An 18,120-nucleotide genomic window follows, 5' to 3' on the forward strand; every position below is an offset into this window, starting at 1 on the left:
TACACAAATAGTTTGTTTACAAGCCGTTTTAATTCCATCTTCTGGTATTTGTCTGATGTCTCCTAGTTCACACAAGACTGACTCATGCATTTTTGCTTAATAAAGGTGAAGACCCTACTCAGTGCATGTTTTGCGAGATTCCCCTTTCCGTCAAACCTATATTTTATTAGACTGTCCAGCTTTGAATGTATGTAGAAAACCCTTTTAGGAAGTGAATTTAGTATAATTTTGCCTTAAAAAGTTTTATAATTTTTGTCACATGTTAATGTAAAAAATCGTATGTAATATAACTTGTGTTTGTTTGTTTGCTGGTTTTGATTGTATTCGTTATACTTGGTTTTTTGGCCATGGAAATATCCTTACTTGCTGACATGGCATTAAATAAAAATATGCTACTAATCACATCTTGCTGCGAGTGAAACACTGATTGTGTTATTACACGAGTCTTGAAATGTTCATTCATGTTTATTTCATATTTAAACTAGTAGTAAAGAGGAAGCGATGATCACATTTACACACATACGTGTACCGTTATACCTCTGACTCCACTACATGAATGCATTAAGAGCCAGTTTCTTATGGTTTGTGTCTCTTGGTCTCTGATCTTTCCGGTTGTGTGACGTTCAGGAGAACCAGAAACGGACTCCTCCGGTGCCCAAGAAGCCTGGGAAGACTAAAGCGGCCCTGGGCCGAGAGAAGAGCAACGACACGGTGGACAAACAGAGACAGGAGGCTCGCAAGCGGCTCATGGCAGCCAAGAGAGCTCAGTCCGTCAAGCAGAACTCGGCCACCGAGAGCGCCGACAGCATCGAGATCTACGTCCCCGAGGCGCAGACACGGCTCTGAGGAGACGCACCAGATGCACAGCGAACACGCTCAAGGGCTCCGGCGTCACACACAGCACCAACAGCTGCTTTTGTCTTTTGATGCCGTCGTTTAATACACAGAGGTGAGAGAGTGGGACGGAAACCACGCAGTGCGAACGGACTGCCAAGGAAAACCTCACAACAATCTCATTAGTTGCAATGAATAATATTATTATTGATATGATTATTAATATCGGACTGCTATTGATTACTATTACTGTCCTAGATTGTTTTAATTATTCTGCTATTTTGGATAAGAGCTCCTGTATCGTAGAAAGACGCCCACCACTCGATTGAAATCCACGTCTTCCTGTTACACGCTTCGCTTTCTGTTCTTCTTCTTCCTCTCTTCCTTCACCAGAGATGCTCCTCGTCTTTTGTTAACGGTTTTGATCGATGGAAGCGATAGATGCGGTGTGTTTCAGGGCAGCCAGGTGGCGCTCTTCAATTTCCCATGTTTAGAAATCATGCGTGGTGGCGTATCAGATCTCCATCTCAGGTCCTGAAGTCTCACGGTTGTCCAGTTCTCATGGGTTTAAACAGGTTTTGACCTGACCTGATGTTTTGTTGAATGAAGTGCCTGTGGGTAACTTTAAGACCCTTGTAGCAATATCAAAGATTATAATATCACAATTTAAACAGCACCCCCTAAAACACGTAGTGTAGACGCTTTGACAGTGTGATAAAACTCAAAACGTAAAGAGCGAAATATGGTTCTTCGTTCCTTTTCTCTTTCAAACTGCACAAATCTGCACTTATCACTCGTCATGTTTTAATACAGTATTGAAAATGACTAGATAAAGCAGAGTCTTCTGTAACTGAACGTCTTTACTGGGAATTTTCACAAAAACACATTTGATGTGGTCCAATTTGTACTTGGAATTGTTAAAAAAAGGCTGAAAACATCTTTATGCTGTTTTTTGTTTTTTTAAGAAGGTGGTTAGGTTTGCAATTTGGAAATTAAGAAATCCTACCTAAATATTCTAATATTAATGTGGATTTATTAATTCCATCCTTTATATAATTCATGTGACTTAATCTGATTTGTCTAACACAAACTCACTGCTTGTTTCTTACTGCTCTTTCCATGCCCACATGGAAAAAACCTATATAAACAAATATGTTTCAATAAAGGTTTTGATATAGGTTTTTAATATATCTTACATATATAAAATTGGCAGTGTTCCTATATTATATGTACATATATGTACATATATGCACACATAAATATGTACACATATATGAAAATATATATGTACATATATGCACACATATATTTACACATATATATGTGCATACCTATATAGGTACATATATGCACGTATATATGCACCTATACAGGAGACCTATGTGCATATATGCACCTCAATTTTGCCTATATGTGGCATATATACGCATATAGGTTTCATATAAGCACATATATCCACATATAGGTTCTTTCCATGTGGGTGTTTGGGGTTGGTTAGATTTAGTTTGTTTTAAAAGTCTCTTGTTCTCACCAAGGCTGCATTTATTTGATTTAAAAAAAATTAATAGTGAAATATTATTACACTTTAAAATAGCTGTTTTCTATGTGAATATCTGCTCAAATGTAATTATTCCTGTGATCAAAGCATCGTTCCTCCAGTCTTCAGTGTCACATGATCTTCAGAAATCATTTTAATATGATGATTTGCTGCACAAGAAACATTTCTGATTATTATCAATGTTGAAAATCGTTGTGGCACACAATATTTTTGTGGAAACTTGTGATGCATTTTATTTCTCAGGATTCACAGATGAACAAAGTTCAAATGAACAGCATTTATTTGAAATATAAATCTTTTGTAACATTATAAATGTCTTTAATGTCACTTTTGATCAGTTCGGTGCATCCTTGATGAATACAAATGTACATTATTATTTAAAAATCTTACTGACCCCAAACATTTTAACTTTATACTTGATTTCTCATCACATATATTGTCATGAACTCATGAGCCGTTGCAGCTCTGCATTCAGTGACAAATGTCCCCAAGCTGCCGTTGATTGGCTGCTATTGTGTGTCTTTCGGCCGCTGATGGTGTGAATGGCATCTCTTCAGTCTGAAGCCTCTCCCAGTCGTTCGCTCCATTTGGTGTTGGTTTGAGTCGTTGACGCCTGCTGAATGTCCCACAGTCCTCTCATATTCAGTCCTGCAAACGTCTGACAGCCTCAGATAAACCAGAATAATGATCAGGATCATTTGATACTCATATCCAGTGTAACTCCAGGCTCAGATCAGATGAACATCACTCCTCTCCTGTGGGAAACCTGATTTATTCATCTTTTTATCAGCCTTCGGTACTATTTCCACAATTAAATCTGCAGAGATAAGCACAAAAATTCTACCATGATGTATAAATAGTATTTTTCGTAGTGTTTATACATTATGACAGTTAATACCTTTAATTTATTTTTAAATAATTGTAGCCTGTTTATTAATTTTGTTACTAATTACAGTACATTTTGTAAAAAGAAAAATGTAAAACCGCATTAGAGTAATGAATAAAGAATGAAAAGAATGTTTTTTTTTTTTTTTAAGTAAACATCCAAATGCATTAAAGCGACAGATCTTATCTTAAAAATGTAAACATTAACCATGTTAAAATGAGCATGCTCAACATATGCATGTTCAAAAACCTTTACATCCAAAAAAAATTTATTTTATTTTCATGAGCAGTTGTTCACCAAATGCACAGTTTTGAGTCTTGAATCAACACATATTGATTTAATTTCTGTATCTACACAACGTCGATTCAGTAAGCAGATGTTTTATGCTTGTAGTTTGAGATGCTGAAGCGTCTCATATGGAAACAGAAAGAAATGTTTTAAGCACACTAAGAAATACAGACAAATCAACCAACAGCAGTGTTTGCAAAAATACACATTTGTCTATTTTATTTGACTATTCGCTCTATAGAGACCACACTACCATCAGTTGAATGTCTTTGAATCGTTGACCTGTGTTTTCCACTGTCTGGTGTTTCAGTGTTGTGAAACTGATTTTCACATCATGTTCACGTGATCTCGATCATGTTTGTGGGCTTCCCTGAGGATGTGGATCACAGAAACCTGGATCTGGAGCAGCAGATGCGTTTCGGAGTAGCTCTCGTTTGCAACACAAGGATGTGTGTTCTGCACCTCTCTTTTCATGCTGCTTGTATACTAGATGAACTCTTTTATACACCTGTTAAGAGACGGAGAGTGGAGAAACACAACAGCGGTTGAACCCTCTTCTGACCTGACGGCACAGTCTCTCTTTCTTCAGCTGTTTTAATAGTTTTTGGGGGTCGCCGAACAATAAATCATCTAAATGCAAGAGTTTGTAGCAACAAGAATTAAGATTATTATTATTATTATAAAGATTGATAATCAATATTTTATGAAACGAGCACATATTTTACTGACTAGGATTTGTTCAATATGTCTAATGCTATATAAAGTTTAGGCTGTGTATGTCAGGGTCTTTTGTTTAGTAATAAATACAGTAAATCGGAGTTGAGTGCAAATGTGTCTGTGACTTAATTATTTCTTGGCACCTTTTTATATATATATATATATATATATATATATATATAAAACCTCATTAAAATTGTAAAAAAAAATGCATTTTCAATGTGATCTCAGTCTTTTGGAAACCCATTTTTCTCCATCTGCAAAGAACATTTCAGGTCAGAATGTCCCACACTGAGTGGTTAGAAAGCTGTAGCTGCAGAAGTGAAATATGAGCAGTTTTCTGAGTTTAGAGCTGTTGTTGTTCTCTGTGACTGTGAACTGCACATTCCTGCATGTGAAAGAGTGAGACCTGCCACAGGCATTGAGAAAATACATCACAAATCTGATCTGTATGCAAACAAACACTCAACCATTTCCTACAAGTACTGCACTTATGAAAAGAGCTTTTATTCCAGTGGGCCTTAATGTTCAGAAAGTGTTGGCAAAGTTGCACTTTGTATGAAACATTTTGTTGCGTTTCCTTTCATGGTCCATATATGACATGAATATTTTGGACTTTAGATCTTTTAGGTTCAACAGGTGTGAGATATACAGGTTCTGTCAGTTCAGACTCACACAAACACACCAACAGAAATTCTTTTTCATTAATGTTTTCCATTGTAAGCAGGGTACACAGCTTATTGATATTGGATAGAAAGATTAATATAATATAACAAAATGAAATAATTTGCACACAAAAAAAAAATCTAAATTAATCAAAATTAAACTTTATATTAAAGCTAACATGATACTAACCAAAAATGGATGGAAGATAAAAACAGGAAGAAATAATTCTAAATAGACTATATATTTATATATAATGCAGTTTTCTTTTTGTTTATTACATTATATATTTAGATTGTATAAAATATAGTTATTTTACATATTATAAATATAATATAGTTGAATAGCTAAACTTGTTATCAAGTCAGTAAATAGGCTACTGAAAACATTTAGAAGTTTTATGACAAATATAATAGCTTTTACGAAACATTTTATTTGCAAAAATTAAATCAGTTAAATCTATGATAAATGTGTGCATATTTATTACTTAGACTGGAAGTCTGGAAGATTTCCAAACATGAAAATCTGGAGCGCAAATCTTAAATGTAGCTCTTAAAATAAACTCTCACAAGTGTTTGAATTGTGAGTTTTGAATGAAAAGTGATGACACACAGATGTGGGGCCCTTATTGGCCCCTGGAGCGTGGAGGAGGGACCTAGAGCCTGTCATTGAAGGACGGACGGAGGGAGAGAGAAAGAAAGAGTTTGCTGGAGCTGCAGGTAAACGGATGTCATCAAACACTGATGACTAATGAGCAGATTCCTTGATTACTGGAGCTTCTCTTCTGATCGGCTGCGCGCGCGTGTGTGAGTGAGGGTGCGCGCGTGAGGAACACTCTCCGCTTGACGAGGACCCGCGTTTGCACACCAGCAACTTCCAACATTTTGAGTCTTTTTTTCAGCATTCAAGATGAAGCCCAACAAAAGAGGTGAGAATCGCTGACAGATGTGGGATGTTGCGCGTCTGAACGGTGTTTAGCGTCTGACCGGACGCTGTCCATCTGCACGTAGTCTATGAGCGAGCGTGGCGTGATTTTCAGTCTGAACGCGTGAAACGCAGATGTGCTTCTGATTCTGGCCTTTCGTCAAGCAGCTGATCCACGCGTTTGCTTTTTACGCGTTCAGACTCATTTCTGAAGGGCCCTCGGCGTCGGAGAGCGAATCTTCGCAGCTTTATTGACGTCCACGCGTTTTCTTACATTGTATCATTGTGATCTGATGACGTCAGCGCGCGTTTGTTTGTTTGTTTGGGCAATCGTTTTTTTTTTCGCGCGTCTGCTGCTTCGTTTGTTTATTCGCGTCTGCAAACATACTTCAGTTCGATCGCTTTTGTATTTTGTTTGAATTGTACGCGTTTTCTAATAATCGGCGTTACGGTAAATGATGTTGAAAATGTGGGGGTTTCTCAATCATTTGTTTGCTAGTTTTTGTTTGTAGGTGGCCCTCGTGTTTGTTTGGAAGTACAAATACACCTTTTATGCGTTTCCATCAGCATGCAACATGAAAATAAGCAGGGGGAAGTGACGTCTTGAATGTGGAGTTCATTAAGGCATTTTGCTGCACTGATTTTATGTTAGATAATCATGTGCATGAACTAAGAGTTGTGTAGTCTAATCGAAAAAAACAAAAACACGTGAAATTCAGAATGGAAGACTTTCCTAATGTTGTGTTCCGCTTTAATTAGTTTTGCATTTGTCATCTTCTCCTTTCATGTAGTAATCTGTAATGCAGTACCATGTTATATCATTGATCCACTACCTAAAGAAACACAAGTTTTCATTTGTCACATGCATTGAAGAAAACCGCTTACTGATACAAATGATACAGAAACAGAACAGGGATACATTTGCAGACTGGAGCATGAATGTCCTCAGGACATACACACACACACACAATCTGCTTTGTTAAAGTGGGTCTCAGGAACTCGCTCTTGAAGGCTTCAGGTTTCAGCAGGAGAGAGAAACTCTGAGCTGCTGGAGTGTGTCTGATTCACTCAGTTTAGCCGTCACACAAAGATGAACGCATGCTTTTCCCAGAACCACTCTGTCAGCCGTTTCGGTCAGAAATGTGGTATTTAGGCCAATACTTGTGATTGCTGCTTTAATAAAAAGGTGGAGACTTCACTGTCAAAAATGTTGGTTCTTACATCGTTTGGAGGAGATCTTGTATTGCCGTTAGCAATATTGTAATAATCAAGTGACACTGTTCTGTGCAATGAGTTAAAACCTCTTTTGGTGTGTTTTTAAGAATTTAATTTAAGGTGCTTGTCTAAAGTTTTTTTTTTGGCCTCGTCTAAATAGGCATTGACTTCAGTTTTGGGTTTAAGTGCCTTGAAATGATGCACTCCAATTTATTTATTTTTTAAATGTTATGCAATCTTTCAACTTGGTGGTAATAAATTGGTAAGTATGTGATCAGATCCTCGAAGTTACATGATTTAAAACTGGCTGTTGAAAAAGCATGTTTCCTTCGGCGATGGTTAATGGTCGTATTCAGAATCAAATGCATGAATTAGACTTGTGATAATGATTATTAATAATCGGCAGTTAGCACTTTTCAATATAATGTTCATTGTAAATTCAAAATGCGTGATTACAGGGACCACCTGTAAAGCTCAATAGTGCACTAGATAAGCTGCATTTCCCTCTGTGAGCGTCAGGATGGGGGTGAGGAGACACTGTAATGGTGAAGGTGTGAATGGAGGAGCAGTTCAGACTCAATAGTGTTTTGATGTGTAAATGGCATGCAGTCAAGAGGATTTATCAGTGGGACACTTTTAAATGACAGACTGAGACAATTCAGTCGTAAGATAAGACCTGATTCTCTATTTAAATTGCATGGATGAATTGGAAGTGTTGCATTGTAGGATACAGTATTGCATGCGGTGTGTTCTCATGTACTGTATTTTACTAAATTTAGAAGAACCTTTAGTTAAGCATGCAAAAATGTGCAAACTTTGCATATTACACACATTTGTGGCTTTTTAAACTTCTCGTAATTTGTGACCTAACCTACATCACTTTCATTCCTCATAAAATGCTGTTTTGAGACCAATAGTTCTGTTCTGTTGTCGTCTTCATCTCAGCTTTTGAGGAGGACCAGAACGGAGACACTGAGTTTTCTGCCATGTCGGACAGCGACCCGTGTGAAGACGACAGTTACCCTCTCAACCTGTCCACCAGCGGCAGAAGAAGCGGGTCCGCAGCCAAACGCCGCCGCAGAGGAAACCTCCCCAAAGAATCTGTTCAGGTTCTGAGGGAATGGCTTTATGAGCATCGCTTCAATGCTTATCCATCAGAGCAGGAGAAGCTAAGCCTGTCTGAACAGACACATCTCTCTGTGTCACAGGTGAGGCATAACACGATTGTTCAGTGCTTCATTGAACATTAGACCTTAATTTGAACAACACATTTATCCTTTGCTTGCCTTCATGTTTCAAAGCAGTGTGGAATTATCCATGCAATTATAATGAAACTGAAGTTTTCCAGCTCAAAAGACAAAATTACCATGGAAGTATCAAATGCAATCTTAGCTACACTTAAATTTCAGAAAAAAAATAATTACTGCATGGAAAATATGGTCCTGGTTTGAAGGCAAAATTATCATATTTCAAGCTTATTAGACTTTTATTTATTAATTTAAAATAGTCCATTACTCACTTCCATGTTGTTTCAAACTCATATGACCAATTTTCCATGCAATTACAATAAAGGTAAAACTTAAGTTTGGATACAAAAGTATCAAACTTAAATTTTAGACCTAAATTAAATAAAAAGTAATTTACTTGCCTTCAAGTTGCAATATTTTCCATGCAATTAAAATGAAACTTTTTAGTTTTTAAGCTCAAAATGCAAAATTCTCATACATAAATTTTTTTTTTTTTACTTAAATGTAAAAATTGTTCTTCACTCGCTTCCGTGTTGTTTCAAATTCATATGACAGTTTCTGCACAATTGGCAATGAAGTTTTCAAGTTGTCAAACGTTGACAAAATTATCATAAAAGTATTATTATTATTTTTTTTAATTAGACTTAAATTAGAAAATTTTCCTTAATTTAAATCAGTCCAATATTTTCCATGCAATTACAGTGAAACAAAGCTTTCAAGCTCAAAATAAAGCAAAAGTGCCAAAAAGTATCAAAGTTAAACTTGGTCTTACATTTTGTTCTGTTCCTGACGGCTTTTGTATGGTTTCAGAAAATAGAACATATGTTAATGTTAATTGTTAATTTGGTTGTGAATGTCAGTTGTCCTTTTTGTCTAAGTGAGCATGTTTTTTCCAGAAAAGCTACAAAGTGGACCAGAGTCAAAAGTCTTGTTAATCATCAAATTCAGTTTAACCAATGTTCTTTTTCTGATATTATATTTTTTTATGTATCTTTGATCTGTTTCTACATTTGGCTATAATGTTCAAAGACTAAGACTTTCCCACACAGTCTGTGCTGTGTTTTGTCCTTGACCGAGGGCTGCGGTGTTGTCAGAGAGCAGGAATGCGGGCGGCGAGGCCTGTGCTGCATGTTTCCTCTGGTCTCCATTAGAGCCAGCTGTCTGTCTTACACAGCATGCAGTTCACTTCTGCGCCAACAGGAGGCACCACTTACAGATTCAAAAAATGCATGTTCTTTTTTGTTGTGGTTCTTTTGTCCCTGTAGCAAGTAATACTAAGGGGAGGTTGGACAGAAATGACAGGATTTGTCAGTGTGATTCTTTTCTAAAAAAAAATAATAATAATAAATAATAATAATTTAATCCCATAACCAGTTATGTTAATGTTTGTAATATCTTCATGCCTTAGTCACATTCAGCGGATAACTGCTGGGTGATAATATAGTTTACATTTTGTGATGCAAGCAAACAAGCGGTTTTACTATGTATTATATTGCATATAATTTAGTATACATCACCCTACATGAGTATACTGTATGTACGTGGATCAAGTAAGACATTTAGACTTTAGAGACTTTATATAAATAGCTGCATGATAACACTTTTTGACAACACAAGGGATCAAGTAGTTGAGATTTGCTCTAGTATACTGTATGTATGCATGTGTGTAAGATTTATATAATGTGATCAGTCCCAAGGCATCTAAAGTCTTTAATCTTTTTCTGTAGATCTGTAACTGGTTCATAAATGCCCGGCGGAGGCTCCTGCCAGACCTGCTCAGGAAAGACGGCAAAGACCCCACTCAGTTTACAATGTCACGGCGCACTAGCAAACCAGACAGATCTGCCTCCCCGGAATGCCCCACCTCTTCGGCCCGCCCCTCTGTTATTTGCCCTGCCCCCACTTTGGATTTGAGGCTGTTGGGTAACACTGCAACGGCAATTTTGGCCGGAGCCGGCTGCTTGCCATCATCAGGAAACCAAGATGGCATTCAGGCTCTGATGCAGCTGGACACTCGAGGTCTGCTTAGACGGGAAGGTCTAACCGGAGACCAGTACCTGACGACCATCCCACTAACTTCTACCTTTGTCCCAACCCTGGGAGCGGTGAGCCCGACTGGGCTCCTGTTCAACACACCTCCGCCTACCCCACCGGAGCTTTGCCCTCAAGATTTCAGCGATCTGAAGCTTCTGGTAGACGCGGCCCTGCAGCGAGCGGCCGAGCAAGAAATCAGTCAGCAAAAAGAACAAACAATGCAGCAACCAAGCGAAAGTTCAAGAGCGATCGTACAGAATTGCAATTCGGAGACACCTTCAAGGGACGAATCCAATGTTGCACCGAGCTTAACGGAGAACGCAGTATTGCCAGTGTCGGTTCCCGTCATGAGCCATGCTTTTCCAGGCCTTCCCGTCGATCTAAGCAAAGCTGGTGTCTCCGATGCGGAATCTGGAAGCATTGCGTCTTCTGGGATGTGGAGCGTCCGACAACCCGGTCCTCCTGCGGATGTGGTATCACACACATGGGTTTCGCAGTACACACGTAATACGGAAGCGGTTAACTAAAACTAAAACTCTAGCAGACCAGCTCACGTTAGACTCCATTTGTTTGCTAATTTTTGTTAGAAAACACTTGAGCAGATGGAAAACTGCCTCCCCAAATGGTTGTCATGGATGTCACTTTGGGAGATTCAGGAGTGAAGCTTCTCTACACCACAATATATTTTAAAACGTTTACCTTTTTAACTACATGAAGTTTATGGGCATGCATAAAGTGCTCTTTGAAAAAGAATCCAGTATTTCAGACTCTGGGATCTTCAAGACCAGGTGGAGGTCCTTTCTGGCAAAATATTTCTATGTGCAAACACCAGCAAACTTCAAGCCTTGCAACTCAGGTTTACAGCCAAGAGATTTTCATTTAAACATTTGTTATTGAAGTGGCCTTGCATTGTTTTCGATAAAGAAGCTCCACATATGGTTGCTCTTGCCTGTTAGCATCAGTATATTCACATATAGCATGTGTGCATGCTTTACTTCTTTGAGATCAGTGAATGCAAAGACCAGCATGCATTGTAAAAAATTATCAGAGATTGGCAATCAAAATGCTTTCTTGGATTAAATACTTTGCTTCGAATTTTCCTGAAAGCCACTGCTGACCAAGCCTCTACTTCAACAACTTTAGCTTTAAAAGTCTTTCCCAATAGTGTTTGTAAGTTGTCATATCTCCTGCACTTTATAGTCTCGTCGTTATGCTAGGACCGTCTGTCTGGTCTTAGAGTAAGGTCAGAGTGCTCTCTAATGTGCCGTGACGTATGTCTGTCATGAAATGGATCGTACTGCAGAGAATCATCCCTTACGTCTTGTGTCTGTCTGAGATGTGGGAGGGAGGTCATCTCAAAGACGGAGCCACCATTGATTTTCTTCACTTCTCATGAAACGTGATCGTAGGGCTGTAACTTTATTTTTTGCTGAAAAGATTATTGTTCTGACAGTATTGTTGGGGTAATGTAGATTATCAGCATTAATTATTGTGATTAGCACGGATGTGTTAGTGAGAATAAGCAAATTTATTGGAAAGACTGAAACATATTTTTCTCTTTATGCTAAGTGTTATGCATTTCCAACATGAATTTAAAGTCTGTTCGTACCTCTCTGAGATAAACTCAAGTAGTGCTTTCTCTATCATAATCTGTGAATGTATCTAGAGAACTAACAAATATTATTTAGAAATGACCGAAAATTCGTTCCAGTGATTTTATGAGCTATTACCTCTGTTTCTTTCTGTTTTTGGACACTAGAGATCCTAGATGCATTATGATTTTATGCTTGTAGTTTCAATGAAACTGAGAATGTGTACAGATACATCTTTCTAACCTCATAGTATTTTTATAAAGCGGTTCACGTAATTTCAATTTCTCACAAACATGCCATAATTCTGATTAGTTTGCTAAGGGAAGTTCTCATTGAGGTCAGTGCAAAGGTTAGAGTTCACGTTCTGTAGTACTTTACATTTTTCATGTTGTTTTTCAGTACATCTCAGGTTTGTTTTCATTTGACCTTTCCTTCATTGGTTTGAGTTGTTTTAGTTTCCTTCTGACATCACAAAGGGAGTTTTTAATTCTATTCTAGAAGGTGCCTCTTTTTTTAAGCCATGTTTGAGCTGATTATGAGAATCTGTCATATTGTAGCATCACAAACTGTATTACAGCTCTAAATAACTAACACTTCAAAACCACTGTGACCATTCGGTTAGTTACTGGAACAGTGAAAGGTACTGGAAGTAACTCTATTTTTCATATAATATACTCTATTTTTTCACCTAAGTCAGAAAGACCGATATTAATATTCCTGCGACTGTATTATTGATGTTCTTATTGCAAAAAGGGTTTTCTAGATGTCCGTGTGAAACATGTAAATATCATTCAGGTTTTTGTCTGGCATAGACCTGTTTTGATTGTGTATGCATCAAATATGTGTAGCTCTCTCCTGTACGACCAAATACATGGATTTATGTTTAATGATCTTGTGTGTGTATGTATAACTGAGGACAGTAAAACTGGCATTTTTGCCTCACCTGCTTCCTTAGAAAACCACCTTTGGACTAGTCTGTGCAATATATGCCTTAAGATTTTATTTGATGTCCTTTTGTACAAGCATTACAGAAAAATAAAGCTTTGTTTTTCATAGATTTGTAGTAATGTTGTGGAGTAATGGAAATTATTTCACTGAGCAAACGTCCAGAAAGGAGTACTGTTGGTTGACTTATGCATGCAAAGAAATGAATTTGAGAATTCACTGTGTTTTGAGTAGATTTAATTATAACATGCTTCATGTTTATATGATGGTTGACTTCATATCTGAGAACTGCTACATATTATAAACAAGATATTCTCAGGGTTTAAGTAACAGTACTTAAGTGGGAGATACTGATAATCCTTTTAAAGAGACATGTAAAAATATGCTTTTCTGCAGGTTTATGGTCTCTCCAATGTAATAGGTTCATTTCTGAGCTGCACAGATTCCGACCTCAAGAGATGGCCAGCTGCAGAGTACAGTGCTTTATACTGTAGTCCCCCATAAAAACACAAAACACACTGCACAGATTGTTAGCAATGCAACCTGGTTGTATTGAATGATTTTGGAGGAAAATGAAATAATTGGAATGTTTTTGTCACAAAATGTGTTTTTCTTGACTTCTAAGTGCTGATGTGTTTGTAATGTGTCTGTGCACATGCATGCAGCTGACGCTCTCTGATCGTCTAAATGTCGTCTTTATCTTTGGCCCCGTGTTTGAGAATTCGGGTGAATTCGCCATAGTTAAAGTTGCCCTTTTTGTCAATGGGTGCCTCTCTGAAGAGCTCGTCCACCTCTTCATCTGTGAAACGATCTCCCATGGTGGTCAACAGCTCTCGCAGTTGGTCTTCATGAATGAAACCTGTGAAGATGAGAATCAAACGCACAGCTAGACCAGTTCATTAGTTTAATATATAGATCAAGAGGTATGAGATGAGAACTGCCTCTGAATACTGGAGCATAATTTCAGCATTTTAGATAATCAATAACATATCTTTTATTGCTGAATAAAGTTCTAAAATTCTAATGTATAACCTATATATAGTATTGATGTAGCTTAAAGGGATGGTTCACCTTTAGTTGGTCCTCAATGGCTTGCATAGTGTTTTTCACATATGGAACTCATAGGGACCAGCAACTGAAGGTGAACGGTCCATTTAAGTCATATTCTATACAATCTTAAAAATAAAGGTTCCAATAGTGGGTTTCATAGTGGTGCCATATAAGAACCAGGTTTGGTTCCTCAAAGAACCTTTCAGTGAATAGTTCTTAAAATAAAAATTTTCTCGTAGTGTGAAGAACATTTTAATAATCTAAAGAACCTTGTGTGGAATGAAAAGTTTAAGGTTCTTTTACGTTAAAAAGTTACCTTAATTTTAAGAGTATATAAGCATTTAGAATATAGAATTAAATGGTATTTATTTCTTATAAGTACTGAATTTATATTCGCATTACCTTTTCATTTTATTATTTTCTGTGTTTATTATTATTATTATTCACTTTTTACATTTTTATTCATTTATATTTATATATTCCCACAAATATTTATATATTCCCACATTTCTATATTAATTTGTCAAAATAAATATTTCCTAAATGTCACCTCTCTATAATGGAGACCCAAAACAGCATAGATTAAAAAAAAGCATGTATAGTAAATGAATAGTAAATAAATGTAAATAAATAGTATTTATTTTATAAAGGAATATATTCCGTTATTTATTTTTACTTTTGCAGGTTTGGGCTTTTATATACTACTTTCTGTGATGGTCAGACTCCTTGATATTAAGGCAGTTTTTGTTTTACCGGATCCTTCCTCGTCGAAGCAGGCGAAAGCGTTCCTGATGACGTCCTCCGGGTCGGTTCCGTTGAGCCGTTCTCCAAACATAGTGAGGAACATGGTGAAGTTGATGGGCCCCGGAGCTTCACTCATCATGCCCTCCAGATAATCATCAGATGGGTTCTTCCCTGAGCACAGGTAACACACACACACACACACACACAAGCAAAGGTCATTATCTGATATAGAAGACTATTATTATCTCCGTCAGACTCACCCAAAGAGGCCAGCATGTCATGGAGATCCTCTTTATCGATGAATCCGTCTCGGTTCTGGTCGATCATGTTGAAGGCTTCCTTGAACTCTTGGATCTGTGACTGGTCAAACATGGCAAACACGTTTGAAGTGGCTCTCTGTGGCCTCTTCTTAGTGGTCTTTCCCTTCGCTCGCTTGCTGGACATGATGACGGTGTTTCAGGTCTGGAAAGAGCAGATGTTGATTAATGCCTCTGCAATTACAGAGTCCTCCGTTGATGTGCATAGATTTAGACTGGGGATGGTGTGTTTTTGTAGGCCAAGACCTTGAAAGGAGTTCACAAAGCCTTTGCCTGAAAAAAGCTCAAGATATGTTCAAGTTTTAAATACACCCTTATGATTCTTTTAAGCCTTTTAGCTCTCTTATGAAGCAGAGTTATTATTAAGAGTTACATGATATTTAATAATGTTCTCAAAAAAAGTCGATAGTCACTATTTTAAGATGTGCCTCTTAACGACTAAGGACTTAGCTGTTTTCGATCACTAGTCAGTTTTGATCTAGAAAACCTTTTATAGCAGAGTCACAAAGTGATGAGCATCAGAGATGATGTTACAGACTGAGCCCGACGTCAACAACACATTTCTCAACCATCTGTTTCCAAACACATTAAACATTAATGAGTACATCATTCATTATGAATGTGTAATTAATGTTATTCAGTCTATCCAGATGACCACAGCTAGCTACAGTCATTTTCATATCTGTGTTTTTATTGCTCTTCTATTCATAGTTTCTCAATATCTGCTCAATAAAGTAAGCAAATGCTATGGAATGATCCGTGTATTCCTCCGTTCTGTTCTGTATGCTCAGTGTCTTTATATCACATTAATCTTTCACTGAACAAGAAACCTGTATGTATTTCTCATTCTAGAGTATAATGCTGTGTTATAAACTCTCCTGCTGCATTATTCCTGTGCTGTGTGTTTAGTTTCTTATGAAACAAGACCAGTATTTATGTCACATTAACTAACTACTTATTTTCAGACTGTGTGTGTGTGTGTGTGTGTGTGTGTGTGTGTGTGTGTGTGTTGACCACATCACTAGATCACAATGTCCAGATCCACCACAGGATTAAATGGAGGAATTTAAAGACAGACGGCTGAAGGACATTTCCATGCATAATATATTGGATAACAATAAAACTACATAGTTATTTGAATTGGTTAAACATGTTTAAAATATAATTTCAACTGTTGATCTATATAAAATATTGTTGACATTTATTTAGATAAATTGGGTTAAACTTGGGTTTAAATATTTGCTGATACATGTTTGTTTTTCTTTGTCATCGGTGTTACTTTCTATCCTGTTTTTGTGTATTTGTCTACAGGATATGACATCATTATGGCGGTAAAACATCATCAGTAAGTATTATCCATGGATTTGATGAATTCTGTTGTTTTCGTTGCTTTGTGTCTCTCTAAAACACACATCGTTATTAAATAACGCAAAACAACATTTCAAAAAGGTGGTTAAAATATGAAAATGAACTTCCTAACTTTAGCACTTATGAATATCCATGAACGACCCAACACTGGCACGTTTTCCCACATTTGTTTTTTGCCTCGGAAATTGGTTTGGCAAGCACACAGAATTCCTCAGTGGCTCTTTTCAGAGAGACATTAGCAAACTATCCAGTCATTTTGCTTCACCAAACTGCAGTGGTGATTAACAACAGTAAAGTTTCACCTCCTCTGAATAATAAAAATCTAAAACAAAGTTACTCTATCCCTATAGTTGCTCTCTTGATTTCTGTTAATGAGTTGTTTCAGGTTGTGTTCTCCAGCCAGTGGTTACGTCACGGGTCTCACCTCTGACTTCTGACCTCAACAGCACACAAAAAAGACAAGAGCTCTTTTCCAGATGAAGCAATTATGGTCAGCCTGCATGCAAAGTATCCTCAGTAGGACACACTCCTATAAAAGAAATGCATTGAGCCACACTAAAAACAAAGAAAAAAACTAAAGCAAAGCTCTAAAATATCCATCAGATGCTTTTCTCTGCATAATGAGCGATGGTCCTGGATCAGTTTTAGCTTCATAACTGCATCATACGTCACCAGCTCAATCCAGATCTTTCCTCAGTGTCCCATATTCCTACAAAGCTTCTGTGGAAAGCCTTTATAAGACTTTATAGCACATAAAACCAAACCAGAGCACAAGGAGATGTCATAACTCACCTCTGCTTCAGCTGGACTGTGTCTGTGCTGGAAAGTAAGACTGTCTGCTACTCTTTCGGGACACAAAAGTTTCTCCAGAGCATCAGCTTGAGAAAAGTGTCCCTCCCGTTTTACTTTCAGCCAATCAAAGGGCTCCGTTCTCCCAAACAGCCCGCCCACAGCAGGGATTTAGCCATATAAGGGCAAGGAATGTTGAGCCTGTGTCTGTGTAAGACACACAGAGAGTGAGATGAGAGTCAACATGAAATGACAGGAAAAGAGATAAGAAAACTGGACTCACATCTGTGTGTGTGTGTGTGTGTGTGTGTGTGAGAGAGATGGATGGAATGCGTTTATGTATATTCCACAAAACCACTGAAGAGTTTCCTCAGCATAATTTAGCAGCACAGGGGTTTTCAATCCTATATATTCCATGGACCCTTAAAATATGATCCCCTAAACACGAGGGACCCCATCCTAAAACATAAACTTTATATTTTGATGTGTAAAGACCTAGATTATACTAACTTAAATGGATATACTATATACTAAATACATACATATACTATATACACAACGCAGAGTACTAACCACTATGTATATGGCACACTGTGATCGTATAGGGGTTAATACTCTGCGTTGTGGCTGCAGCAAACCAGGTTTGAATCCGGGTCACAACCCATTGCCGTGGAACATACAGGAAGGTTGAGCACTTTGGGGAAGTCGTGACCTAGTGGTTAGAGAGTTTGACTTCTAACCCTAGGGTTGTGGGTTTGAGTCTTGGGCCGGCAATACCACGACTGAGGTGCCCTTGAGCAAGGCACCGAACCCCAAACTGCTCCCTGGGCGCCGCAGCATAAATTCGTTTGTTCAAAAAATATTATTATTAATTATTAAATTATTAAATAAACAAATAAATGCAAAAAAGAGAAACCAATAAATAAACCTTACACAGTCTCCCTCTAGC

The 18,120-nt window shown here is 37.6% G+C and overlaps 3 protein-coding genes across 5 annotated transcripts in view; 2 read left to right on the top strand and 1 right to left on the bottom strand.

Moving 5' to 3' along the window:
- Positions 1 to 2,083, top strand: part of dlgap4b (discs, large (Drosophila) homolog-associated protein 4b) — a 97,210-nt gene extending 95,127 nt beyond the window's left edge. For both annotated transcript variants that reach the window (XM_026255958.1, XM_026255965.1), the window contains exon 13: positions 628 to 2,083. In XM_026255958.1, coding sequence (XP_026111743.1) covers positions 628 to 846 — 219 coding nt within the window. In that variant the 3' untranslated portion in view covers positions 847 to 2,083. The remainder of the gene's footprint in view (positions 1 to 627) is intronic.
- Positions 2,084 to 5,441: 3,358 nt separating this feature from the next.
- tgif2 (TGFB-induced factor homeobox 2) lies at positions 5,442 to 13,013 on the top strand. Of its 2 annotated transcripts, none has more exons than XM_026255980.1 (3): positions 5,442 to 5,665; positions 8,031 to 8,293; positions 10,060 to 13,013. In XM_026255980.1, the coding sequence occupies exons 2-3, from the start codon at positions 8,072 to 8,074 to the stop codon at positions 10,891 to 10,893; spliced, it is 1,056 nt and encodes a 351-aa protein (XP_026111765.1). In that variant the 5' UTR covers positions 5,442 to 5,665; positions 8,031 to 8,071; the 3' UTR covers positions 10,894 to 13,013. The 2 variants fall into 2 exon arrangements, with proteins under 2 accessions (XP_026111765.1, XP_026111764.1); XM_026255979.1 differs by having other exon boundaries at positions 5,445 to 5,874.
- Positions 13,014 to 13,123: 110 nt separating this feature from the next.
- Positions 13,124 to 17,328, bottom strand: myl9b (myosin, light chain 9b, regulatory). The gene is made up of 4 exons (XM_026255981.1): positions 17,175 to 17,328; positions 14,958 to 15,159; positions 14,707 to 14,868; positions 13,124 to 13,762 (listed from the first exon to the last, which is right to left on the bottom strand). Exons 2-4 carry the CDS (start codon positions 15,139 to 15,141, stop codon positions 13,587 to 13,589), a joined length of 522 nt encoding a protein of 173 aa, XP_026111766.1. The 5' UTR covers positions 15,142 to 15,159; positions 17,175 to 17,328; the 3' UTR covers positions 13,124 to 13,586.
- Between the last annotated feature and the right edge of the window lie 792 nt (positions 17,329 to 18,120).

This window comes from Carassius auratus, chromosome 6 (assembly GCF_003368295.1).
Source record: "Carassius auratus strain Wakin chromosome 6, ASM336829v1, whole genome shotgun sequence".
In the NCBI taxonomy this organism is placed as follows: domain Eukaryota; kingdom Metazoa; phylum Chordata; class Actinopteri; order Cypriniformes; family Cyprinidae; genus Carassius; species Carassius auratus.